Source organism: Seriola aureovittata, chromosome 5 (assembly GCF_021018895.1).
Source record: "Seriola aureovittata isolate HTS-2021-v1 ecotype China chromosome 5, ASM2101889v1, whole genome shotgun sequence".
Classification (NCBI taxonomy): Eukaryota; Metazoa; Chordata; class Actinopteri; order Carangiformes; family Carangidae; genus Seriola; species Seriola aureovittata.
Genome location: NC_079368.1, coordinates 22319800 through 22344432, shown reverse-complemented (window position 1 = coordinate 22344432; position 24633 = coordinate 22319800). Strand labels below are relative to the sequence as shown.

The 24633-nt window shown below is 40.5% G+C and overlaps 2 protein-coding genes across 2 annotated transcripts; both read left to right on the top strand.

The window, feature by feature from the left end:
* The first annotated feature begins 4989 nt into the window (after positions 1–4989).
* fgf10b (fibroblast growth factor 10b) lies at positions 4990–12280 on the top strand. The gene is made up of 3 exons (XM_056376902.1): positions 4990–5875; positions 10967–11070; positions 11437–12280. The coding sequence occupies exons 1-3, from the start codon at positions 5416–5418 to the stop codon at positions 11626–11628; spliced, it is 756 nt and encodes a 251-aa protein (XP_056232877.1). The 5' UTR covers positions 4990–5415; the 3' UTR covers positions 11629–12280.
* A 2991-nt stretch (positions 12281–15271) lies between these two features.
* paip1 (poly(A) binding protein interacting protein 1) lies at positions 15272–23050 on the top strand. The gene is made up of 11 exons (XM_056377125.1): positions 15272–15661; positions 17662–17813; positions 18065–18259; positions 18400–18512; positions 18602–18713; positions 19220–19345; positions 19446–19552; positions 19839–19956; positions 20075–20129; positions 20407–20485; positions 21854–23050. Exons 1-11 carry the CDS (start codon positions 15463–15465, stop codon positions 21939–21941), a joined length of 1344 nt encoding a protein of 447 aa, XP_056233100.1. The 5' UTR covers positions 15272–15462; the 3' UTR covers positions 21942–23050.
* The last annotated feature ends 1583 nt before the right edge of the window (positions 23051–24633 follow it).

Sequence of the window (24633 nt, the reverse complement as noted above, 5' to 3'; positions counted from 1 at the left end):
TATGTGATGCTTATTATTAGAGATGGTAACATGGATACAATCATTGATCACTATGTTATCGCAATAGCATCAGATATAATGGAATGATAAATATTCTGTAATAAGATTGTGACTGGCAAATGAAATACCTTACAATACAAAATACTTAATCATACTGATTCAAAAATATTAAAATCCACTATAAAGCAGCGACTTTTGCTGCGATACCTGTTGGTTGACAAATACAGCAGAGTTATTGCTTTGTCACCTCATGTTGCCCTGAGAAAAACAGAGCACAGTTGAGTGTGGAGTAGTTGCTCCAATGTCTGACCTGTAAGTAAATTCCACTACCCTACTGAAACTGACACTCAGCAGAGGAGGATGATGTAAGTGCCTGTCAGGACAGGGAAGATAACATGACAAATATCTATTGATCACCGTAAAGCTGGAAACAGCAACCTCATCTTGTAGGTTACCAGACACCCCCCAACACCCCGGCCAGGAACACATTAAATATTTACGTTTGATGACCAATAGAAAAAGGAGGCCTCCAGTGCCGCACCGAGCAGCCATTTGCAAGTTACCTCTTTGGGACATGAGGTAACACATTTTCCTGTGATCTGTGAAAAGCTTTAAAGAATCATTAAAAGGGGATGTTAGTTTAATCTGGCTGCTTACTCCCTCAAATCCCAGTGTAAACCCAGAGAGTGGCTGAAGGAAGAAGGCGTTGGAGCGTCATCCGTGCATCAACGGGCCGCTGGTTTGGAGGAACAAGTCCAGTCTGGTGGCTCTCATCTGGACCCCATCAGGTTGCATGTCCCCAGGCAGTCAGACTGGCATCCCTGTACCAGGCCTGTTCCTTTATTAAAGCCTCAGCCTCCTCTGACCCAGCACACACAGAGTGGGCCCCAGGGAATGCAGACAGGGACGCACACATGGTTCCCATAGGTCAGTTTGGTTGTTTGTGAGTTGTGCGTTTGATTCCCTCGTAGACCACATACGGATTTGAGCTTAAGTAACTCGGAGTGAGGTGCTTTTCTCCGTAGAACATCTGCTTAATGATAGTGTACCAAAAGGGAGGGGCCGAGCAAAATCGGAGACACATGACATGAATAAGGTGAATTTCCACAGTTCAACTTGCTAATGTGATACAGTATGTTGAGCAGAGAGAAGGAGAGATTGTAAGGTACTCAGTGCTGGATCCACCTGCTGCCACAAGGATTACGCAAACTCATGGGCACAGGCCACAAACTAATAAAGATTCACTTGGTGTGTTACACAGAAAAAGCTTCAGAGATGAGATTCTGTTTGCAAAGTGCCTTATAAAGTTTCAGTAGAAATCTGACATCTCCAATTCAACCACTTTCGGCTTTGATCAATACACTGACTGTTTCAACCCAATCCCAGTTCAAGAAAGCTTTGTCATTGTCTGCTACTATAAATGGTTTTAGTCAAGCAGGTCTTTATTGAGAAAATAAAATCATGATTTACAGGAAGTGATGCATTTTATGAGTGGACAGCAGCTGTTTAAAAAGAAAAACAAAACCGTCTTGGCAAAGAAACTCAAACTTTGCCAACAGAAATTACAGTTGGTAGACTTTGTGATAGATTAATATCACAAATGATCATATTGTATCATTATCATATCAAATTATGTTTGATTTGATTAACAATTGTATTTTGCTTCTCTGATGCCAATCAACAATCTTTAATTCTCAGTGCCTTTTTATAACTAGGGTTACAAAGTAAATCACTGGTGCACATAAAATACAGTGACGTGACATACAGCAAGAAGAATTATTAAACATTGAGAAATATAAATCATAAGTAAGTTACCTCCAATAAGTCATAGTGCTTCATCCCAATCGTTGCCTCAACCAGAATGCCACAAGTCACTAATATTTTTTGTGGATGTCACCACAGGATGATATCACTGCTGCCAGTAACACTGCTTCTTTTTACTTTTCTTTTTACAAACGGGGTTTTATATTTAATATCAAATACACACACTATTCACCCAGTGACCAACAAGCTGCTGTTTGCCTGTTTGTTTCACCTTGATCCTGTGTCTGAATGTGACTCAAATTAAAAGAATGCGAATGTGATCACATATATATTGAGGTAAGCGCAACACTGTAATAGCCACTGACTTGAATACGACAAGAACTGCAGCACCTACAATTACTTTCTCAAAGACAAAATGTGGAAAAAAGTTTTCTTTTGGGAAACTCACTTACATTACTCACTACAAGGAATAAAAGGAACCTTTCCATGTGTTTCACCTTGATTCATTTTTCTTTTTGGCAATTGGAACTGTGTGAAATCAAATCTCCGCTGACGCGTATAAATTTCCGGTATTTGACTTTTCGTTGCTTTTATTGTAATTATGTTTTTGTTTTTGAGAATAGTGTAAGAACCCAGCTAGAGCCACAGCCTGTAGGGAGGGATCAGAAGCACATTTGTCTGTTCTATTGCCTATTGTTTTGAACTTTGAAATGCAATTCAGGGAGATAGATCTATAAAGATACACTAAATGCTAAAGCTGTAGAGCTGGGAAGGAGATGAGACCATCTCCAGACCCCTCAAATCTCACTTATATTGCGTCTAGGAGAAAAAACACAGGCACGGTAACGTTTGCAAAGAATTTGCTCCTTGGCCTCTAAAGAAATCCTACAAAATCTGCAAGTCCCTCAGCACCATTGCAGGCGCACATCCCTCTGAGGCACCTACGGAGGACATTACTGTCTTAGTGGAGAGAACACTAAGAGCTGAGGGTGTATCTGCACAGTTTTTGACTCCTCAGTCTGCTGTGCTGAGCTCTCAAACTGCTTGTGGAAAGCATAGAGCTTCAGTATATAATTGTCAAATGAACAAGAAATACACTGAAAAATGTAGAAAAACAAATTTTTCATATTTATCCACAAAATATTATTTTTTATTATTTTATATAACTATTTGAAACTGAATTATTTTATGATGTTGTCACTTAAACTAAAAAGGCAAAGGTGCTGGAAATGAGTCTATTTATTTAAAATAAGTGGGCAATGTTTGGATAAAATATTAGGACTGTATGAAATAGTAGACTGAAATCTTAAATGAGGAAGTAAAAAAAAATCACATCTGTCACTGTTAATCACAGCACGTGGAAGATATAACAGAGAAGTTATAAAGCTTGAGTACAGTTAAAGAAATCTATAATAAAAATTTAGACTGAATAATGCACAGTGCACAAGCCCAGTGTCACTTTGGTGGATTATTTTAGTGAGGCAAATAATGTTGAAAAACTATTACTCTGTTATAATCAATATAAATGATGCCTGCTGCTTCCAGCCCCTCATCAGTTCCCTCTGCACAGATTCAGGTTATCACAGTGGGAAGGGACACCACAAAGGAAGCGCTGATAAGATTACTTTGTTTGTATCCCCAGATAAACCCATGCCAAGACCAGAGTTAAGACAAGACTGCTCTGGCCATAGATCGTTGACAGACATTAAAGCAGGCACTAAAAACTAGGACTTAAGGGAAGGAAAACAGGGAACAGGACAGACCCCGACATTAAAGACACAAGGATCAGGGAGAATAGATAAGACTGCCAGCAGCACATTTTGTTTATTACACTGGTGAAAACACTGACCATCCCTAATATTTTGCATGTTCACTCCACATACTGTACATTGTTGTCTAGTCCACTATGACATTGTTCATCCTGTGCCTGCCCCTTGCCTTGAGGAGCAAATGATGCACGGTCCGTAAGAGAGAGTCTCATTGGCCGAGGTCCACTCAGACACCTGAGTCACAGAGGAAGGCGGAGGTCTGGTGAGTGAAACTGGAGAGCTTCATTGCATTACAGCGCTGCAGGTGAGATAACACACTACGATAAAGTGCCTTGAGGGAAAGAGAGAGGCCTTAGAAAGATGACCATGATAAGGCAGCATGCAGACTGGAACCGGTAATAGTAACTTAATATGATTTTTATCTGAAGAGACAGAGGAGGATGGCCACTTGTCAGGATTATCACATCTTAATGAGGAACAAGTGGGTCCATTTCAATTTGTGATATTTATCCTCTTCACCCTAAGCCATACAGGCAGATGTATGCTGGATAAGAAAAATGAACATGACATACCAGGACCTCATTTTTTTTTGCAACACTTACACAACCACTCTTTGATAAACCAATAAAGCAATCATCACAGCAATCTGTAACCATAGTGACTGATCCAATACTACAAGACTGTGTCTTCCTGCCCTGCAACTATTCAGATAAACCCTGTTATCACCTCTCACCCACTCTCATAAGTTAGATTTGCCTGCAAGTAGGCAATGCACACACACACACACAACACACACACACACACACACACACACACACACGCAGAGCAGTACTTGCTCCCATATGTGAGAGGGGAAGTTGAGTAAAGGAGGGAGGGATCAAATAACTAACAGAGTCACAGAGCTTCACACAACACACAGTCATTCTCTGTGATCAGCCTTCAGGTGAGGAGATCACTCCAGGAATCCTCATATCAAGAAAAGCAGGGGAACAACTCCGACTGAATCCTGAGATGGAGAGAAAGACCACCCCTCACCGTTACCTCGATGCTGTGTGAAGGTGGAGTCATCTGGGGCTAGAGAGAGAGAGAGAGAGAGAGAGAGAGAGAGGAGAGAGAGAGAGAGAGAGAGGGAGGGAGAAAGAGAGAGATGAGGAGAGAGCGAGAGGAGCAGGGGCAACAGAAGAAGACATGGATTATCTGACATGCGCCTGGATTGACCAGCGTTCCTCTTTAAGTCTTGAATCCTGTTTTCCTCCTCAGAGTGAAATCTGAAAATGCTTTCCTGCACATGTGGAGCGTAGCAGCCATCGGACAGGTAGATTGTGTGGTGCATCTGTTTTCATTTCACTGGAACTAAGGATTTTTTTTCACACGTCAAACTTTCTACCTGGATATCAGTGCTTCATGTTTTTTTATTCCTAAATTGAGCAACTGCCTGGAAATGTGAGGGTGACACTGGAGCGGCCGAAAATAATTTCACAAACAATTTAGAAACAATTAGAAAGAAAGTGTGAAGACACAGGTTTGTTACTGAAATGCACAAGTAGTGATCTGTGTATTGATTTTTTATTAAATCTTTGATTCAGACTGATTTCTACATAAAAGACTCGTATTGCAGACCTTCTGATCACCAGCCCAAAACCTTTCAAGAGTGGAGAAGAGAACCAGTGGGGTATCAGCTTGAAACAGTGACTAGCTGAACAATCTTTACACCATCAAACATAACTCAGAGGGAAATCTAAGGATTTCATACAGGTGCTGAATAATTTGGACTGTCTGGACTGTGGAGGGCTCCCCTCCCTGCCCTCCCAGCCTATCCTCGCTCCCAGCAGCATGTCCCAGGCTCTGAGGCTGCCTCTAGTCCTCCACACAGCACACTACCATGATCAGATGGGCTGCTGGAGGGAGTAAGGCTGCCTCTGCCTCGTCCTGCTCCAGGGCTGGGTTAGGGGCTCGTTCTGGTTCTGGAACCAACTCCAGACTAAGGTCATCAGCACTGTCTTCCTCCCTGTCTTTGCGTCTCCTGTTGGTCCTGGTGCTTTTCTCCTTTTCCCTATCCGGGGCGGCCTGCCATCAGCTCCGCAGAGAAAGACTGAGGCTTGCCAACCCGCGAACTCTCAGAGTTCCACTGAACATCTCAGAGACTGAGCTCGTCTCCAGGCCCAGGGCCACTGGGGGCCCCCTGGGTCGGACTGGGGGACCACAGGGTAGGCATGTGCGCAGCTACAATCATCTCCAAGGGGATATACGGAGGAGGAAGCTGTTCTCTTTCCAGAAGTTCTTCCTGAGGATCGATAGGAATGGAACAGTCAGTGGGACCAAGAGCAAGGATGACCCCCTCAGTAAGTAACTCAATGACTATCTAAATGTAAAAAAGAAAAGCAGTAAACAAATTAAATCAGACACCAAAGTGAGTCTGAGCCTCTCCTGAGTCTGCAAAAGTTAAAAGTGAACAATACGAGGCTTTTAAAGGAGTTTACTTTTCAAGTTGACAGTGCAAAGTAAAGGCTTTTAGTCTCTGCACCCAAACCTTCTGACCTTTCTTCTGACCTTGTTTGCATTCGGATATTACAGATAACAAAGAAGCACCTGTTGATAGTTTTGAGTCAGCGACATTTCTGGCACCAAGAAACCCTCTTTAATGTTTTCTTATTTCTATTCTAAGAAACTAGGTGTTAACGCTCGTCCTACCCAGAAGAAACTACAAACAGCACCAAAAATGCATAAACTAGATCTATCGGTATACAGCCTGGTTTAAACATTGAATTTATATTAAATAACATAATTCTTCGTTCATTTTACAGAGACCGCCAGCCTATCCCAGTGGTTGATGGTTTGAATGAAGAATTCCTGATTAGACTCATTATTTTTTTTGTTTTAAACCAGACATCCCTCTGATATCTCTCCTGTCCAAACACTCAGCACAATGGTGGTAGCTCTCAGATTGCTTAAAAAGGAGCAGGCACAGATAACCGGGCCATTATCAGGGGGTCTTCACAGCCCAGGGTAAACAGCACTGATAACGACCCCAGAAGAACAGGGCTGGAGCAGGGGGGGCACGGGACATGGATGTCAGTCTCATTGATGCTTTTAGACCCTTTTCTGCCTCTCTGTGTCTGCGTCTGTGTCTCTCACTCTCCCACTCAGACTGCCCGCCTGCAAGCCGGCAAATTACATACCCTCAGTCAAAAATCAGACATTTGTTTAAAGCAGTTAGACGTGGTCACTAGGAGAAACACGTCTTTAAAGTGATTACATGTTGTATGTTTCGGCATATCAGTCAGTAGAATAGCATTCTCATTAGTGTCCCAGCATTCCCACTAAGCTACGTGTGTGTGCCTATCAGCCAGCGGGCACTCGCATGCTCCAGTGGGTGTGTGATCATATAGCAGCCAACGACGACACATGTGCTCACTTATTACTGACACACACACACACACACACACACACACACACATACTGTATACATCTCTCTCCTTCTCACATGCTCCTCTTCTCCCTCTTTCTCTCCCATAGCGAGTGTACATGGAACCTTTTTAATGTTCCTCTTGGGAGAGCTGAACCACACATTCAATCAAAGTGACTTAGGGGAAATGGCACAGGGAGGCAAAATGTCAGGGGAGATGTTTGTTTTGACAAGGTCATGACAGAAGCAACTTTATTTACTGACCATATTACATCGTGATGCTTTTACTGCCGTCTTTGTTAGCAGTTTCTTTTAAGTTGTAAAACTGAAGTGGTGTGAGGAAGTCTGCCGCAGTTTATCATAATAGTGGTGTGTGTGTGTGTGTGTGTCTGTGTGTGTGTGTGTGTGAATTCACCCTAAAGTTTATGTATGTTTGGAAAATGATTTACCCCCTCTGTCTACTTTTTTATTGACTTACAATTTCCCACTTTTAGCAGTATGTTGCCTTTTTTTTTTTTTTTTTCAAAAGTCAGTTGGAGTAAGCGTGACCTGAGCATCAGGGAGGGAGGTGAAAGAGAGACTCTCTAGAGGTACAAGTTCATGAATGACATGGCTGAACATCATTGTGGCCACATCAAAGCCATGTGTCTTCAGTATCAATGGTGGTGCCATCAAAAAGCTGTGTCCTGAGGGGGTCTGGGGACACTGTGTGTGGATTATGTGCTCTCATATCAGGTTCACATGGTAAAGGATACTACACAACAGCAGCTTCAGTCTTTGCTCTGGCCCCTGGGGCTAGACATGATCCCAGGACTGACGTCCTTTGTAGACCCTTGCTGATCCCTCGAATTGACAAAATGTTTTCTTTTTTAATGCGACAAGCAGTGGAGGACAGCTTGCCTTTTCTTGAGCCAAAAGTTGCAAGCCGAAGACACAGTGCATTTAAATTTTATGATTGATTAATCAATATATATCATAGTTTGTCTCAGAGGTGTAAGGGAGGTGGAGGCTTTGGTTTTGGGTGCTGCCTGTGGCCCTGCGAGGACCCGGCTCACTGTCTGTTAAAGAACCGGTATCCAGCCTCCCGCAGATTTATGGGGATGCCAGCGCAAAACTGTCCCACATGGCTTTCCAACCCGCTGGGAGCCTGTGCTGAGGTTACAGAGAGGCAGAGAGAAAGGGATGGAGATTATATTAAAGTCAGCTAAGTAGCTATCTGCATGGCCTAAGTATGCAATTAAAATATCTATGATTCACAGCTGAGTTCTCTTAAAGACAACGAGCAGCTCTGAGTGACTGCTGAAATATTGCCAAATAGGATTCAGGCAAAGGCTTGGCGGCAAAAGAGTTTGGTTAATTATCCTCGGCTGTGTCGGTGTGAGAGGGTGAGCCTGTCAAGATCATGAGTGTGTGTGTGTGTGTGTGTGTGTGTGTGTGTGTGTGTGTGTGTGTGTGTGTGTGTGTAGTTGTAGGGGCCAGGCCATGTGTGCAAGATGCTTCTGGACATGGCTCAAGAAGTGTATATATAGTATATGCGAATACATGTGTAAGTGTGTGTCTGTGCCTGTTCATCTCCTTTAATCAAAGCAGTGGCCTTTTACGGGACAAAAAAAAAAACCCAAAAAAACAGATGGCGCTCTTATGGAGGTTTGAGTGGAGAGATGTATAGCTTTTCTCAGAGGTGGGGAAGAAGCTGGATATCCCCTCTATGTAAATACTCTCAGTGTGGTCTGTCCTTATCAAGTGTTATTACCATATATCCTGATTTACGCCTCATTCCGCTCCATTTTTCTGCATGGGAATGGCACCAATCACAATCTACATTCGGACTTATTTGCCCAAGTGCTATTTTGTGCAGACTCGAACATCCAAGAGGCAAAGTAAAGAGAGAGTAAGAATAACAATACAAGCTGCAAAGCACATGCTTTTTGGCATCCCACTGTGGAAAAACCACCTTTAATTCTCACTGGCATTGTGTGCCTCCATTCCACAACCAACGCACCATTTACTGCTGTAACTCCAAACAGAGCGTATCAAATAAGCCACACATTAGGAAAAAGCAACCAGCATGCAAAAGAAAATCTGCTGTCTCCCCACGTAAACGGCTGAACCTGGCTGGCTCTCTTTAGGCAACATTTTACATATGTGGTTTTGTAGAATTTACCCCATACAAAACACTGCTGTCACGTTTAAGGCGTAATGTTGTAATCTGGAGGAAGCTAAATGAAGAGCATATTTTCTGTTCTGCCGTTTTCCCCATACTTGCAGCCATGAGCTCATTACTCTCCACTTCTGGGCCAAGCTGAGCGTTCATTCATCACAGAGCACTGAATGGAGATTTTGTAGTTTCACAGCCAGGTTGAGTTTGTAAGTTGTGTGCAAGTGCACATTCACCTGCTGCAGCATTAACTATGCGTGTGCCTGTGTACATGTGAGTGTGTGTGTGTATGTGTGTGCACGTGTGTGTGTGTGTGTGTGTGTGCGCGCACGTGTGCATGTGTGTGTGTGTGTGTGTGTATACAACCTGTCTCGCCCCTGCCTCCGGTGGCTGACTTTGATCAGTGATCATTACAGCCTTTCTAATCCTCACTCCACCCCCAGTCTCACTGTCATGGCTCCTCTGTCCTCCTCTGTTCTCCTTCCTTTCATCCCTCCCATGTTTACAGAGCAGCCAGAGACTGCCATAGATTGTCTTACATCCTCACTCCATACCCGACACCCGATCCCATACAGAAACCAGCTCCTCTCAGATCTTCAATGGCCGTTGTGTCACAGTCCCCACCACCGCCTTGCTGCCTCAGACCTCACTGCCCCAAGGTGCCACTGTTTGAACTAGAAACTGATACAGTCAAGACCTCACGGACGAGGAAAGAAGCTGCTGTATTTTTAAGAGAGGGATTGTTCTTTGGGGGCACACCTGCATCCTCCACTGTCCACTCATGTACGAGGCTGGCAGCTTCAGAGGCCCCCCAGCCACCGGAGAGTGGGTCTGACAGCAGAGCAGGCCGCCGCGCAAACAGTCATCAGACAGAGGAGGGGCTGCTGATCTGATCAAAGGATGTCTTCGACTCTCTGCGGTTCACACCCCCACGCCAAAGTGTGTGTGTGTGTGTGTGTGTGTGTACACATATGTGTGCTTATCAGGACAAAATAACGACAGCTCACAGGAAGTGTGGAAAGGAAATCAGGGAGGGAGGCATGAAATCAAACATGCCATGGGAACCGAGACAGTTCACTCACACACACACACACATGCACACACACACACACACACACACACACACACACACCAGCATAAGACGAGACGGGTGGGTTCTGTGGTCAAAGGACACGTTAGGAAGTTATATCTCTCTGACCTCTGATACTGAGACCACACAAATAACCACAACTGTCTGCAGAAAGAGCATGCCCTTGTTAACTGGGGTATAAATTAGCCTCTCTAATAGCCTATGAGAAACCTGATTTATTTGTATAGGGACTGGAAACCTAAATACCAAACAGAACATAAACAACCTGAGAATCTCTGCGGTATCCACCTATTAATTTTCAGACTAAATGGCCTTTGCAGCTGGAATCTGTTACACAGGTGTAGGTTGTAAAGTAACTTTATAATATCACTGAAATGATAAACGTGCTCAAACAGTAATTGTGACCTTGCACAGCATCCCCACACTGCGTGTTCCCACATGTAAATGTCCTGAAACAAGAACACAGCACATTGCTATTCGTTATCCTCTCACCGATGTGAAATAAAAATGTATTGATCTACTCCGGTCTGCATCAAGACTCTCAAGTGGCTGGCATGTGACTGCTGCCAGTGTTAAATGCTGTGTACATTGTAACACGTTTACTTCCTCCGTCCAAGGTTTTTTAGATTTGTCTGTGAACTGAAAAAAAGTCAGTTCAACTTAAACTGCCAAGAAACATACTTGGAGAATCATTTATTTGCACAAATGGCACATGAGCTCTTGTGCTCGTTCTGAATGTTGACACATAATGATATAACCTCCTTTTTGCTGAATCCTAGGTATCCTGGAAATCACATCGGTGGACGTGGGAGTGGTGGCCATCAAAGGGCTGAACAGCAACTACTATCTGGCTATCAGCAGGAAAGGAGACCTGTACGGAGCGGTTAGTATCCGAGTCAGAGGTCAATCAGGACGCTCTAGAGAGAGAGAGATAGTGTTAGATTCTTCTGTCCTTATCACAGGAGGCCTTATCTTTATTTCTCTAGCTGCTGCTGCTCACTCTGAATCACAACCAGGCCAGTGCACACACGTGAACCTCTAGGAGAACTGTGCAATTTTCAAAGTGTACACTAGTTTCTATACAAGCACAAGTAAAACATTCAATGTAGATTAAGGAGGAGTAAATAAACACGGGGGCCACGTGCAACCACAGTGAATTTGCACAAGAAAAAATGATGTTTGTTTTACCTTAACCTCACACATCGGGGTTACAGCACTAACACGTGATACGTACTGTTTTTTTTTCCAGAAAGAGTTCGGCGTCGACTGCAACCTGAAGGAGCGGATTGAGGAGAACGGCTATAACACGTACGCATCAGCTGAGTGGAGGAACAAGAAGCGGCAGATGTTTGTGGGTCTGAACGTCCATGGGAAGCCGCTTAAAGGGAAGAAAACCCGCAGAAAGAACACGGCCACCCACTTCCTTCCAATTATGGTGTGAGCTGAAGAAGTCGACAGGAGGGGGGAAGAATATGCAGCACTGGACAGAAAGGTTTTTGATACTGAAACGCTGTAAAATAGAGACATTCACTGGGAAATCTCTCATTTGGAAACAAGGCACTAACACTGTTACACAAAAATATGGTCTCTGCTCCTGAACCTTGATTGAGATCATATTCTTCATTTGGTGGGAGAAGGTGATATCTGTGTTTTCTGTGGCACGGGATGCAATATTTATCCTTTTTTTTTTGTGCCAAACAGTTTGCAACTGGAGTATGTGTGTAATGTGGACAACACAGGAGATACTGTCCCAGCTAATGAACTGTAGTGGATGCAGAAGTATCTCAAGATGTTATTTAAAATCCATATTCTCCTGTGAGACGTAAAGGGGAGAAATAGAAGATGACTACAGTAAGATGAGGGAAGTGATCGGTCAGTTTATCGTGACAGCATTAAGATGATAGAGGATACCACACATTTAAAGCAAATGTTTGATACTTAACCACTGTGTTTTGACTGTATTGTAATGATTTATTTATTTTGTGAAATATTTAACTGGAGGGGAACACTTACGAGGCAAGCATTCCTTCGCATGCTTTACTTTTTATAGGATCTATTATGTGAAAATAAAATTACCGTTTTCTCCTCTGCAACGTAGTGGCCTTTCTTTACTGGTGGGGAACTGCAGGGAAATTAGCACAAGCACTGAGAAACCCTGGTGAACGTTCAGGTCATGGTAAGACTTTTCTTATCTGGGTCTCTGAGGTAGGAAAGGACAAAAGGCAACCATTAATGCCTAGCCAGATATTCCATGTGGCAACCATTGCACTAATGATTAGTTCCCAAACAAACGGGAAACACACAAGACCAACCACAAGAAAATGGGAGGGAGGTAACTTCCTTGGTATGGCTTGTAGATGCTGACATCACTTACTAATATCACCCCATTACTGTGGAGCTGCAACATTCCCTGGTTGCAGGAGGCCTTGCATAGTAAAGATAGCTGCTAAAGCACCTGCTGGTAATACTAGCAAAAAAAAAAAAAAAAACACAAAAAAACACAAAAAAAACACAAAAACAGCTTTGTCATGTTAGTCTGCATTACTAATAATGCGGTTCCACTGCGGGGCCTTGGAAGAAATGTGAATGAGGGAGAGAGATATGACCTGTGTCTGACCACCCACTTCCCTCAGTAATCATCTGCAAACACACTAATCAATGACAGCTGCCTTGATGCCAGATCAAAAGAGCACGGGGAGAACATTAACACCACAGGCTTCCGGGCCTCATGTTCTCTTATCCCGCCTCTCTGAACATCTATCTCAAGACAGGCATGAAAAATTGGAAGAGTAGAGGAAGACAGGGAGGTGGGAGATGGACCGTGAGAGGTTACAGCTGCCGTCTTCATTCCCAAATTCATCCAAGTTGGCCCGTGACTGTGGTCAGAGAGAGAGAGTGGTCTGAACTATAGGAATCCAGAGTACAGGAAAGCTTTTGCTGGTATATTGTCCTTTAACAGATGTTTAAGGAATCGCCGCAACAACTGATTGATACTGAGGAATGCCACAGTGAATTCCACCATGACTGTCAGGGCCAATAGCAACATATGGAATACTATTTCATGTCTGCAACGTACACATCGCTGTCTGTTACAGTTTCTCGGCTCTCTCTAGTGATTGTGCAATGTGTATGGCTGTTGCAACTTTGAGGCCACATTCTTAGGTAAGATAAAAGAAACATTCGGAAGTTCAGCTGAGGGCTTTTGTGTGTAGTTTGTTTTTTTTAATGACTTTAGATAAACAGATGTGGATGTTTTCATGCTGATTTATATATTTTAGAAATGTTTTAATTATATATTTTTCTTTGTCTTAACTCTTTTCTAAATAGGATAAAAGTTACCAAAAGAAGACATAGCATTTCAGAGAAACCACAACACATTCAGTAGCACTGATTTGTCTTTAATCACTCTTTATGTAATATAATGAAACAGCCAATAAATCACCAGATACATAACAGACAGATATGATGTGTACTTTTGAATATTAGCCTCACAGTAACCTTGTCCAAAGGCATTTGTCATCATGTGCATTTGCAAGACTTGTGAATGTTTGAACTCTCTCCAAGACACTGGCATCAGGGGAAAAACAGCAATAACAGAAAATAGGGGCAGTAATCTTTTATCAAAGTGGGTCTCTGCATTTCTGGCACGGGAATTCTCTGTGGCATAATGTGATCCAGCTTTGGGAAACAAGTGGAAAATGACTGGAGGCTAAAACAACTAATGAATACTTACACTGAGAGGTCTGGTGCAACACATGTTTGTAGTGGGCAGCTACTGAGTGAGCTCGGGGAGAGAGGCACGTCTGAGGGGGTTAAACAGGTCCAGAATCTTCTCTGGGAAGGATAAATATGTGTCTGATATATCGCTTAAATGTAATTATCCAACCCTTGGTGCTTTAATAATATCTTGAATGAATATGAGGTTATTTAGCCTATTACTAACATACTCATGTTGTGCAGACAACCACTGCCTCACCCCCACAAACAGGGCAGCAGCCAACGTTAAGGACACTGAGGTCACATCCTCAATAATTTGGGGAATTTGGTGATTTAAAAAATATATTACACATTTCTTTCTTTAAATGTGACTATGACTGACGGCAAAATAAAGTCAACTAACATAAAAGAAAGAGATTTAGTATGTCTCCATCTGAATTCCTGGGAGTTTGTTTGTTTTTTTTCAAACAGCATTTAGACAGGGTTTGTACGAGGTAAAATTCATAAATACTGAAATCAATAAATGTGTGAACAGATATAACTTACAGAATTTTCATAGGTAACTTTTCCACAGTTATATTAGATAATAGTCAGGAGCCAGTATTCCTATTCCTATTACACCCTTCTTTATACTTCTATTCCATTACATCTTAGGGAAAAATATTATACTTCTTGCTCAACAAATTCTAGTCATCTTTAAAAAAACACCCGTCATAAACTTCCCAACAATGGTTGAAATTAGCAAAACATGGAAAAACTACAACAGTAAAACGTTACTTGTACATGAAAACATCAGTAATAAAAATACAATAATACAATTTATGATAACAACCACAGGTGGCTTTGTTTTATCATGATGAGCACTTTAAGTAAAATTGTAATACTTTTAGGGATGGTATGAAAATTATTGGGCTGGTGAGAGAGGCTGAATCTTATACTTAATTTTATGGAAATTAAAGTCAAATCTTTATTGTTTTCTTTGGACCTTCTCCTATTTTTTAATTTAATTTTATTATTTGTTTTACTGCAAATATAAAAAGATAACAAGAAATCTGAAAGGAGAAAATTTACATGAAAGTTACAAGACCCTTGCCTACTCTCTCAAATAATGTATAGCATACAACACTGTTCCCAGCAAAGAATGTATAAAAATACATAACCCTTTTGCCCTAAAAAATAAATTTCTATATTTATTTAAATACAGAATGTCAATACTCTTACCAACACTGATGATACCATGATGTATTTTGAGGCGGCACCATGAATCAGTAATGGCTGTAGCGCTTCCACTCCGCGCCACCAGAGGGAGACTGTTGTATTTTGATATCAAACACTGTCATTGATAATCAGCGACAGCGAGTTTGTTGTTAGAGGAAGTGGCCAAAAAAAGTTGTGTATATACTGTGATACTATCCGATCGAGGAAAAGCCACCATGAAAGAGAGATAGGGCGTGTTTTGCAATTGCCGCTGCACAAAGGATAAAAACGTCAGTTGAAACGGTGAAAAATATTTTTTCATCTTTTTCTGATGCTGCTTCGAGAGTAGAGGTTGGCAGTCATGAATCAGAATTTCGACCGAGCTCCCGGAGCAGGGAGAACCCGCAATCTTCCAGCAGACTCCGGGGTCATGTCTACCGCCGGGGACGGCGACACCAAAACCACGCTTTTCAACCAAAGGGAACCGCTGAGACAGCCGCGAACATCCCCGCCTTTTGCCGAGAACAACATTAGCACGGCCAATGACATGGTCGGTGGAGGTAGGGAGCTGTTAACTAGCTAACACCAACGATAACGGAGCTAAGCTGACTAGCTAATGTTACTTTCAGAGTTCATTATTCGTAACTTAAATGGCGAAGTGTTTGCATATAAAAGTAGCAACAATATTTCCTCGGGCTGTTTGTTCCTCTGACAAGCGTAGGGGTTTACTCTTTTAACCTGGTCTAAATCTGGAGCAGTCATTAGCAAGCTAGCTGCTAAATGCCATTAATGTTAGCTAACCTTAATATTTTGGCGTTGCGACGTGCACCTGTTGGATTGTTATTTCATGTGAGGTAACGCTACATCTATATAAAGCTCCCACTCGGATGTCACATAGTTGACTAGTTACGTGCCACACTTAAGGTTATCTTACCCAGCGAAAACCTGAGTTTCGCTACAGCTAACCTGAATTAGCAACGCACAGCAAAGGGGAAGAATCAGTTTCCCTTTATAATACTAGAGGCTGTCGTTAAGGAATAGGAAAGGGGTGGGTGACACCACACACTTGGTTTCGTTTCAATAGAAAGAAATTCCATGGCTAGGATGACTGACAATCAATGCCGATATCGATACTTCTTATTCTGAATATATTTTAATTTGCTGAGCATGAGGCTTTTTATTTATTTCTTTTTACTATTCTCTGTCAATAACTTCATCACATGAATGTTGTAAACACAACGCAGTTCTCAGTGGTACATAATAAAACTTCATTATGTGAATTCTCTGAACTAGAAGAGATGATTGCTGCACATATGAACACAACAGCAGCAGAGATACAAATATTGCAGCACTGAGAAGATGGTTCATGTGCCCAGGATGTATCTTAACATGTGATGGCTCTTTTTTTGTGCTGATCCCAGTATCCATGCTCAAAACAAAACCTTTCAAGAGTAGTGTCAGTACTTTGGAGATTGATCCACCCACCCCTGGAGTAAGCTAGTAAAGTACCAATGAGATGGTTTGCAGTGTAGATGTATCAAAAAATAAATACTCTTTAGCCATCAGCTGCCAAACTCTCTATCAGAATGACGATTTGAAGCCCTATTGTGATTTTCTAAAGGACTGTCACTTAACACACCTGTCAGTGTTGTAACACAATAAAACTGTGGTCATGGTCAAAACCATGTGATTACACAAGCAGTTTTGAAAAGCACAACCAGTTTTTAACTGCATGTATATTAAGTCTCACAAAAGCAAATCAGTATCAGCCAGCATGGATGAAAAATGTTGGATGTATTTTCTCCTGAAAAACATATCACTCCGTCACTATAGTTCATGGGCAGCCTGGACTTGAATGATTAAAGTGTAGGAGTTTGGGGTGCACACACACTATTGCCAACATTAGTCTATGGGTTGCCCTCCAAGTACTCACAACAGGGCTATAGTTAGTTTCTGCATAGTAGAAAGTCTTGTGTCATTGAATGTCTTTTGATTGTGTTTTCAGTGTATGTGTTTGTAGTGTATATTAAACAGTTTCCCTCTGGGATGATAAAGTTAATCAATATTTCTCTTACAGTCATCAAATCCCATGGAAAAAAAAACAGCAATCAACTGATTCCACTAAGTGCTGTCTGTGTATCCAAAGCCTGGTATAGCTTATTCCTCTGTGCCACAGACCTCTTTAATTGTCCAAAAATCAGTGAGCTACAACATCATCCCTGGATGACATGTTCCTTCATGACCATGAACTTGGACACTGCAGTTTTTTTGAGTCGATCCATCATACATCTTCATCCTGCTATAAATAATTGCTAGTGCACCAAATCTGTCCTCAGCTGTTTTGTTACATTACTCAGCCTTTTTTAAAAATTTAATTTATATGTGACCCATTTTTTTTTAAGAGCTGTGTTTTTGGCCGGAATGAATAATAGCTTTCAATACCAAAAAATATAGACTTTTGTGAGCCTTCTCAATAAAGAAAAAAATAATTCTACCTATGTGGTATGGGTATTTTCACGTATCAGAAATCCTGAGAACATCTTTCTTCTTTCTGTTTCAGAATGTAAAAGACAAAGCAAAACCCAACAAAGTACAAATACCAACAGTATGTCTGCCTCCAAAGAGTGTAACGAAGTGGATTCTGTGGTCAAGTCATCAAAGCTTTCAGCCAGTGCTCCAGAGTTTGTCCCCTCTGGAATTATCCCGTATGAGGTAAGAAGAATTTTTACACCATCACTGCACTTATATGGAAAGTATTAGAGTTTTTTAAACATTGTATGGTCATGGTTCTGTTTATAGTTCTGCTTTTACTGTCCAAGTAGGACTCTGGACTTTACGGTTGTAAAGATCAGATTATCATGTTAATTTCTGTATTTAATTTGTTACTCATGAATGGTTTTGCATTACCATGACTAGGTGCTCCGGATTTTTCTATTAAATGTTTTTTTTTTCTTTTTGTGTAGGACCCCAATTGTGATGATAGTGAAATCTATTACGGTGAACCAACCTTGGCTGATATGGTCACAGACTTTCTCGGCCACCTGAGTTCCTCACCCGGGTCCTTTGAGTCGGATGTTGAATACATAACTGGCATACTCAATAGCTGGGTTACTACTGAAGAGTTGTTGCAGGAGCTGGTGGAACTGATCTACACACAGGTTTGAAGTTACACATTCAGTCCTCAATTTTAAACCAAACCTGGCTAAGCACAGCATACACACTAACTATAATATACATGCATGTTTCTTGAAAGAACACACAATTGTATATTGGGTATTAAGTTTTCTTTTCATTGCAGTCCACTGCCATTCCAAACTTCTCTTACACGGGTGCCAGACTCTGTAACTACCTGTCCCAACACCTTGCTGTCAGCCCACCAAGTGGCAACTTTCGTCAGCTGCTCCTGAAAAGGTGATTTATTTTATTTCTTTTTCCACTGAATTTCATGTGTCTTTCATTAAAACTCTCTTTTTAAAAAGTAAGAATGTCGTCTGCTGTAGGTGTCGAACAGAGTACGAACAAAGGGATGTAGCTGTTCGAGGAGACGCAGACACTCAAAAGAAATTCCACTCCTTTGTGCTCTTTCTGGGAGAGCTCTACCTGCACCTGGAGGTAAGAGGTCATGCTCATGTAAGGCTTTCTTTTAAACAGAATTATCATTCCAAAAGTTGAATTTTCAACATATTAATTTCACCATAATACTACATAATAATGGCTTCTTTTTTGAATCCCTGCTTTCGACTGTTAGCTTTTTATGGGTGGATACTTTTGCTGCCTGAGTGGCAATTTACTGAATTGATCATTAGAACATATAAATCACATACTTCTTATTTTATCACATTATCTAGATGGCTGTATATATTGCTTTGTCATGTCGTGCTTGATTTGGTACACCCAGCTTGAATTGCTGCCAAGGGTTTTGGATGTGTGGTGCTGCTGTTGGTTGTGTACTCTGCTGTGTTGTGATGTTTAGTTCAGGAGCTGTCCAGCTTTGAAAATTGTAGAAATAAACCACCAACACCAGAATACTACTCTGCAATCTGTATACCTTTTTGTTTTTGTCAGTCAGTCATTGGTTGACATTTAAGTCAGTTTGATCTGTTTTGGTGTTTGTTTAGGTAAAGAGTGGGAAAGGGCAGCCAAACAGAGCAGAGATCCTCCTCATTGCTCTGAAAGAGCTGATGACCAGTCTGTTCTCCAATCCTGTGGATGCAAACCTCATCTGCGCTGTCAAACTGCTCAAGGTTTCATATCTCAGATGGACACGTTTACAGATCTGTAAAGAAAGCTTTTCAATTAGTTTTATCATTTGCGGAGGTAATGAGAATGTGTTTGAATTTAAAGCTTACCGGCTCTGTCCTGGATGATGCGTGGAAAGAGAATGAACAACCACACATGGAAGAACTGATCCACAGAATAGAAACTATTCTACTGGATGCTGCCTGCAGCAGGTGTGTATATCAATACGGTTTTTCGGGTGCAGCTCATACTCAAGGGGTATGCTTCAGGTAACTTTAGGTTTTAAAAAAAGACTGTATATCAAAATGCATCGACTTTTAGATTCTGGTTCTCACACACACACACACACACACACACACACACACACACACACACACACACACACACACACCACACACACCATCAGGATTATGTTCCATTATTCAAAAGACAGCCATGTCAAAAGGCTGTAAAACCCCCGTTGACATTCGGTAGTTAGAGGTTTTGATTTTTCTTCAGGGATGTCAGACAGATGCTTCTAAAACTTGTGGAGCTGAGGTCCAGTGACTGGGGCAGAGTCCGTGCTGCTCCAGCAGCTAGCAACGCTACACCAGACAATGACCCCAACTACTTCATGGTGAGTGCCAACTGTACCATACTCACCATTGTTCATCTTGGGTTTTTTTTTTTTTTATTCAACATTTTTTTATAGTCTCTGTTTTTCTGTTTGTCATGTTTGTTTTTTTTCCTCTCAGAATGAACCTACTTTTTACACAGAGGATGGCACACCTTTTACAGCAGCAGACCCAGGTGAGCTACTTAAACATGTCTATGCTCAGGAGAGATAATAAAAGAAAACATTGAAATAATGTAAAGTGGTTTCTGTTTAGTTCATGCACAGAAAAAAAGGGTATAAGACTAAATATCAAAATTCAAAATGAAACCAGTATTTATAGAAATACTATAAATAGAAATAAATGGAATAAGTCATTTACATGCTAGAAAAAAAGCAGTTCACTCCTACTTTAAATGGAAATCATGTTGCAGCATGTCTTGTGCCTGAATGTCTGTCTCTCTGCTTTTACAGAATATGCTGAGAAATACCAAGAGATTATGGACAGACAGGACTATTTCCATGATATCTATGGAGAAAATGGAAATGAAGAGTAAGTACACATTGTAGGGATAAAATAATATAGATAGGTCATACATGCCTTTCTTTTAGGTCACAGACAGCTACCTTATTGGGGGACCTGTTGATGTTCATTGCTATGGATACCATTCACAGATTTAACTGCCCCATCTTATTTAAGTACCTTGAATCAATGCAAGTCACATCTTTGGGATGTTTGTTGTTTTGGTTGTATAGACCAGTTTAGAGTTGACGTCGTGGTTACATCACTGCCATTGCGAGGACTCTGTGTTGGCAGAAAAACAGCGGGAACAAATAAGAGTGAAACATGCGAGATCCTCGAAACGAGAGGGAAAAAAAAGTCTTGTTATGCCATTTGATGTCATAATGCAAAGAGTAGAATACAAAGTTGTGAAAGACGCCATTTGAAGCGAAGCGCAGATGTTTATGGTTGTAAACCATTAAATAGACAGACTGGACTGATGAAATCTCCGCTGTTTATCACACACGGAGGCAAAATCAATGATGGAGTTAATAACAATTAATTAGTAATGGCAGCAACCACAAGGCTGGCAGCGTGTAAGAAGTAGCATGTAAACGAACCAAATTGTCACGGTCACTTTCTGCCACCAGCTCCAAACACATCATCGCTGTTAGACTGACCTTCAAAATAATTCCACTCTGAACAAACAAGTTACTGACATGGTTTAATTACTGCTTTCTTGTTATTTAAACAATTTTTATTGGTTTTATTAGCAAACTAAAACATCTACAGTAGAAATAATGTGCAGATCTAAGTGTGAAACAGATGCTCGTAAAGCATTAATACAATAATCCATTCTAATTCTTGGACACAGAAGCTGAATGGAATTGTTCATATACATATATTTCAGATGTAGTGCATGTGTTAAGGATGAAGTTGAACAAATTTCACTATAACTGCATTTTGAAGATGAAATTTTCTGTAATGATGATGTTACAGTTATTATCTGTGTTACTCATCACTAGTTTATGGTTTTATTTAAACCTGTAAGAGTTCGTCAGCACCACTGTGCTGGCACATCTTCCGTCATGTGACTGCATGGCAGCTTCACACAGGTCATATGACCACGACTAACCCATTGGCCCCTGAGCTTGGCAAATGTGTTTGACCGGCCCACAATGCAACAGGGTCGACCATGGCCTCAGATTCAGTTTAGTCAGCAGTTGGATGTGAAAGAGGGCTTAACTTGCTCCTGTCCCCTCTCTCAGAACTGTGTGTGTGTCTGTGTTTTTGTGCGTCTGTGTATTGTGTATCTCTGTATTAGTTACAGAAACTATCAATTACATTGAGGAGCACATTTGTCTTAAAGATCTAAAAAAAAAAGGAGCCTCTAAATCACTGATTGTGTTGTGTTCACAGATACGACTTTGACGATGAGATGGAGCCTGAGATAGAAGAAGCTTTTGAGAATTTTTGTTTAGAATCAGAGAGGAAACGACAACAATGACGTGACGGTGAAAATCTGTGAGACTCAACAGGCACATATTGTAATTTTCACTCTCAACTTGCTGGAATGTTGAAAAGCAAAGGAAACTAGCAGAAGATAGGTTCAAACATTAATTTTACTGCAAACAAGCATTTTAACAAAAAGCTGTTCATAGTTGCACTTCTGACATTTTTTTCTGTCAGTGTGGATTAGAGAATGGGGACAATCAATGGGATAATTGTTCAAAATGTTAAAGTATGAAAACCTTTTTTCGGAAAATGAAAGTTCTCTCTTTGTTGTTTTGAATTCTTTTAAAAATTTCTTTCATTTACGCCGGAACTAAACGCCAAGAGGGAAATAGTGTGCTGTGGATTTTTTTTTTTTTTGAGTTATTTTCTGGAAGGCGGATAAGTTTCATCAAATTGTGTGGAAAATTTGTTAGATTCTAATTAATACCCCCATGCATAAGTCAAAGGCCAAAAATCTCAAATCAGCGTCAGAGATGCATTATCTTTATGTAAAACGCACTGTAGATGGGTGAGGTGGTTGTTTTTACTACATACCTACATAAAATGCATACACAGCCTACATTTCCACTGTTGTCACATTGTGTCTATGGTCAGGTTGCCAATATTAAATACTTTATTAAAGGCTATTCACCTGTTAATCTGGCTGCATTTCACTTAAGTGGTCAGAAACTCTGTGAAAGGCTGTGCAGTTTAGGAAATGAGTTCTAGCATTGTAACAGGAACAAATACTTTAATTCAGTCACAAACTGGGACAAAACAACTTTTTTTTTTTTTTTATAACATTTCTTTTGGGGGTTAAAGTCAACATTTTAAGAATTTTTTAATGTTTTAAGTAAATAATTTATAATCTTGAGAATGCTGTGCATCTAAATCCAGTTTATTTTCTGAATGTAGCTTTGAATATCTACACCTCTTGCGGTTTGCAGCAGTCAGTGTGACATACGGTAACTCAACGGCAAAAAGCATCTAGTCTTATCCCTGAAAGACTAAAAGACTGTTTATCAGCAATTCATGGAACCCATAAAAAGGAATGTTGTTCTATAGTTTGTAAATATTATTTATAGTACATTGTTTGCCTGCAATAAATTCTTTATAATGTGACATTGTATTTGCTTGATTTGTGTGTGACCCATAAAAGAATCTGACGTTAAGTGAGCTAAGACACAATTATACTAAATCAGCAGTTTAAGAACACCAGAACAGCTTAATGCAAATATGATGCATATTACTTGAGCTTATAATATTGAGCATTTATCGATTACATTCAGATATGTTACTAACATTCTGTCCCCTCACACCTGCTAATATATGTAAACTGCGATGAGCAAAATATTCAAAACATACTTGAATATAATAATTATGCTGAATACAACATTTCCTTAGAAAATAACCTGGGTTAAATCAACACCTAATTTAATTTGAATGTTTTAACACTGAATATGATTAAAGTGATCACTCTGTCCATCCTGTGTTTTGCTTGTTACCTATGCTTGACTTAGTCAATTCAAAACAGCATTTTCTCTTTATGTGTCTCTGAATTGGACAATGCTGCATAAAAATAAGGTGACACATACTGCATTTCTGAACAATTGGGACTGGATGGTTATTCCTCTCTTAATCTGACCATACTACATGCTCAGATTTTATTTTGAAAGTAACCTGACTTTACTTCTTTCTGCTGTGTAATAAATACAGAAATACTGTATTTGCTTACTATAAAATACAAACTCTGCCATCAACTAGTATCTTTGTGTAGCTTTGTGTCTGTGCAGCTTTGTCCGGACAAATTAGTGCATGTCTTTTGTTCGCAGCATTGAATTCGATCAAATCCGCTCATACTTTGCAACAGGGCAGCAAAGTTTGGAACTGTACGTTGTGTCTTGAGAATAAAGAATAAGCATAATGCAAAAATTTGTCAAACAAACAGAATTTACAATTTTTTGGGAGAATTGTGCAGAGCTACTCCTATTTGCTGATTTTTACGGTTAATTTAATTCACAGGTCTAAGGCAGTCAAACTACCCTGTTAGCTGTTGTTTTGTGCACTGTGCAAACCTTGACTAATGTATATTTTTCACCACAAGCAATGCAACGTTTAATAACAATAAAAAATTATATATGATAATTTGGAGTATTAAACTAATACAGTAATTTGTTCAGTCATATCACTATGTCATGCCACTAAGTGCTGAACTATGAGGTGTGACAAGTATACATAAAAAAATGTGCATGCACCATTTATTAATTAATTACATTATTACTGTATTTCGGTTTTACACCTTCACTACTCTGCTTAAAAATATTTAAAATTCCACATAATTAAAAAAAAGAAAGAAAAAAGATTATAATAACTGGTACTGTCATTGTTTCAAATTCCTACAAACATCTGATGGATGGTGGATGGATGATGGATGGAGTGTGTTAAAATGTACAGATTTTATATAAGCCTTTGGCACCACCTGGTGACCAAGTTGAGTAACGTTATAAAAGTCAACAGTCCTTCATTGTAAAGAAACTGCATCAGTGGTCGAACTCAAGACTTTTGATACTTAACCAACTTTTCATCACAATTTGTCTTTACTTTAGCTTCCATAAAGGTTTCACTTAATCTCTTTAAATGAAGTGTTTTTCCATTATGATATCACTAACTTATTGTTACACTACCAGTTTTAGATTAGTGTGGAT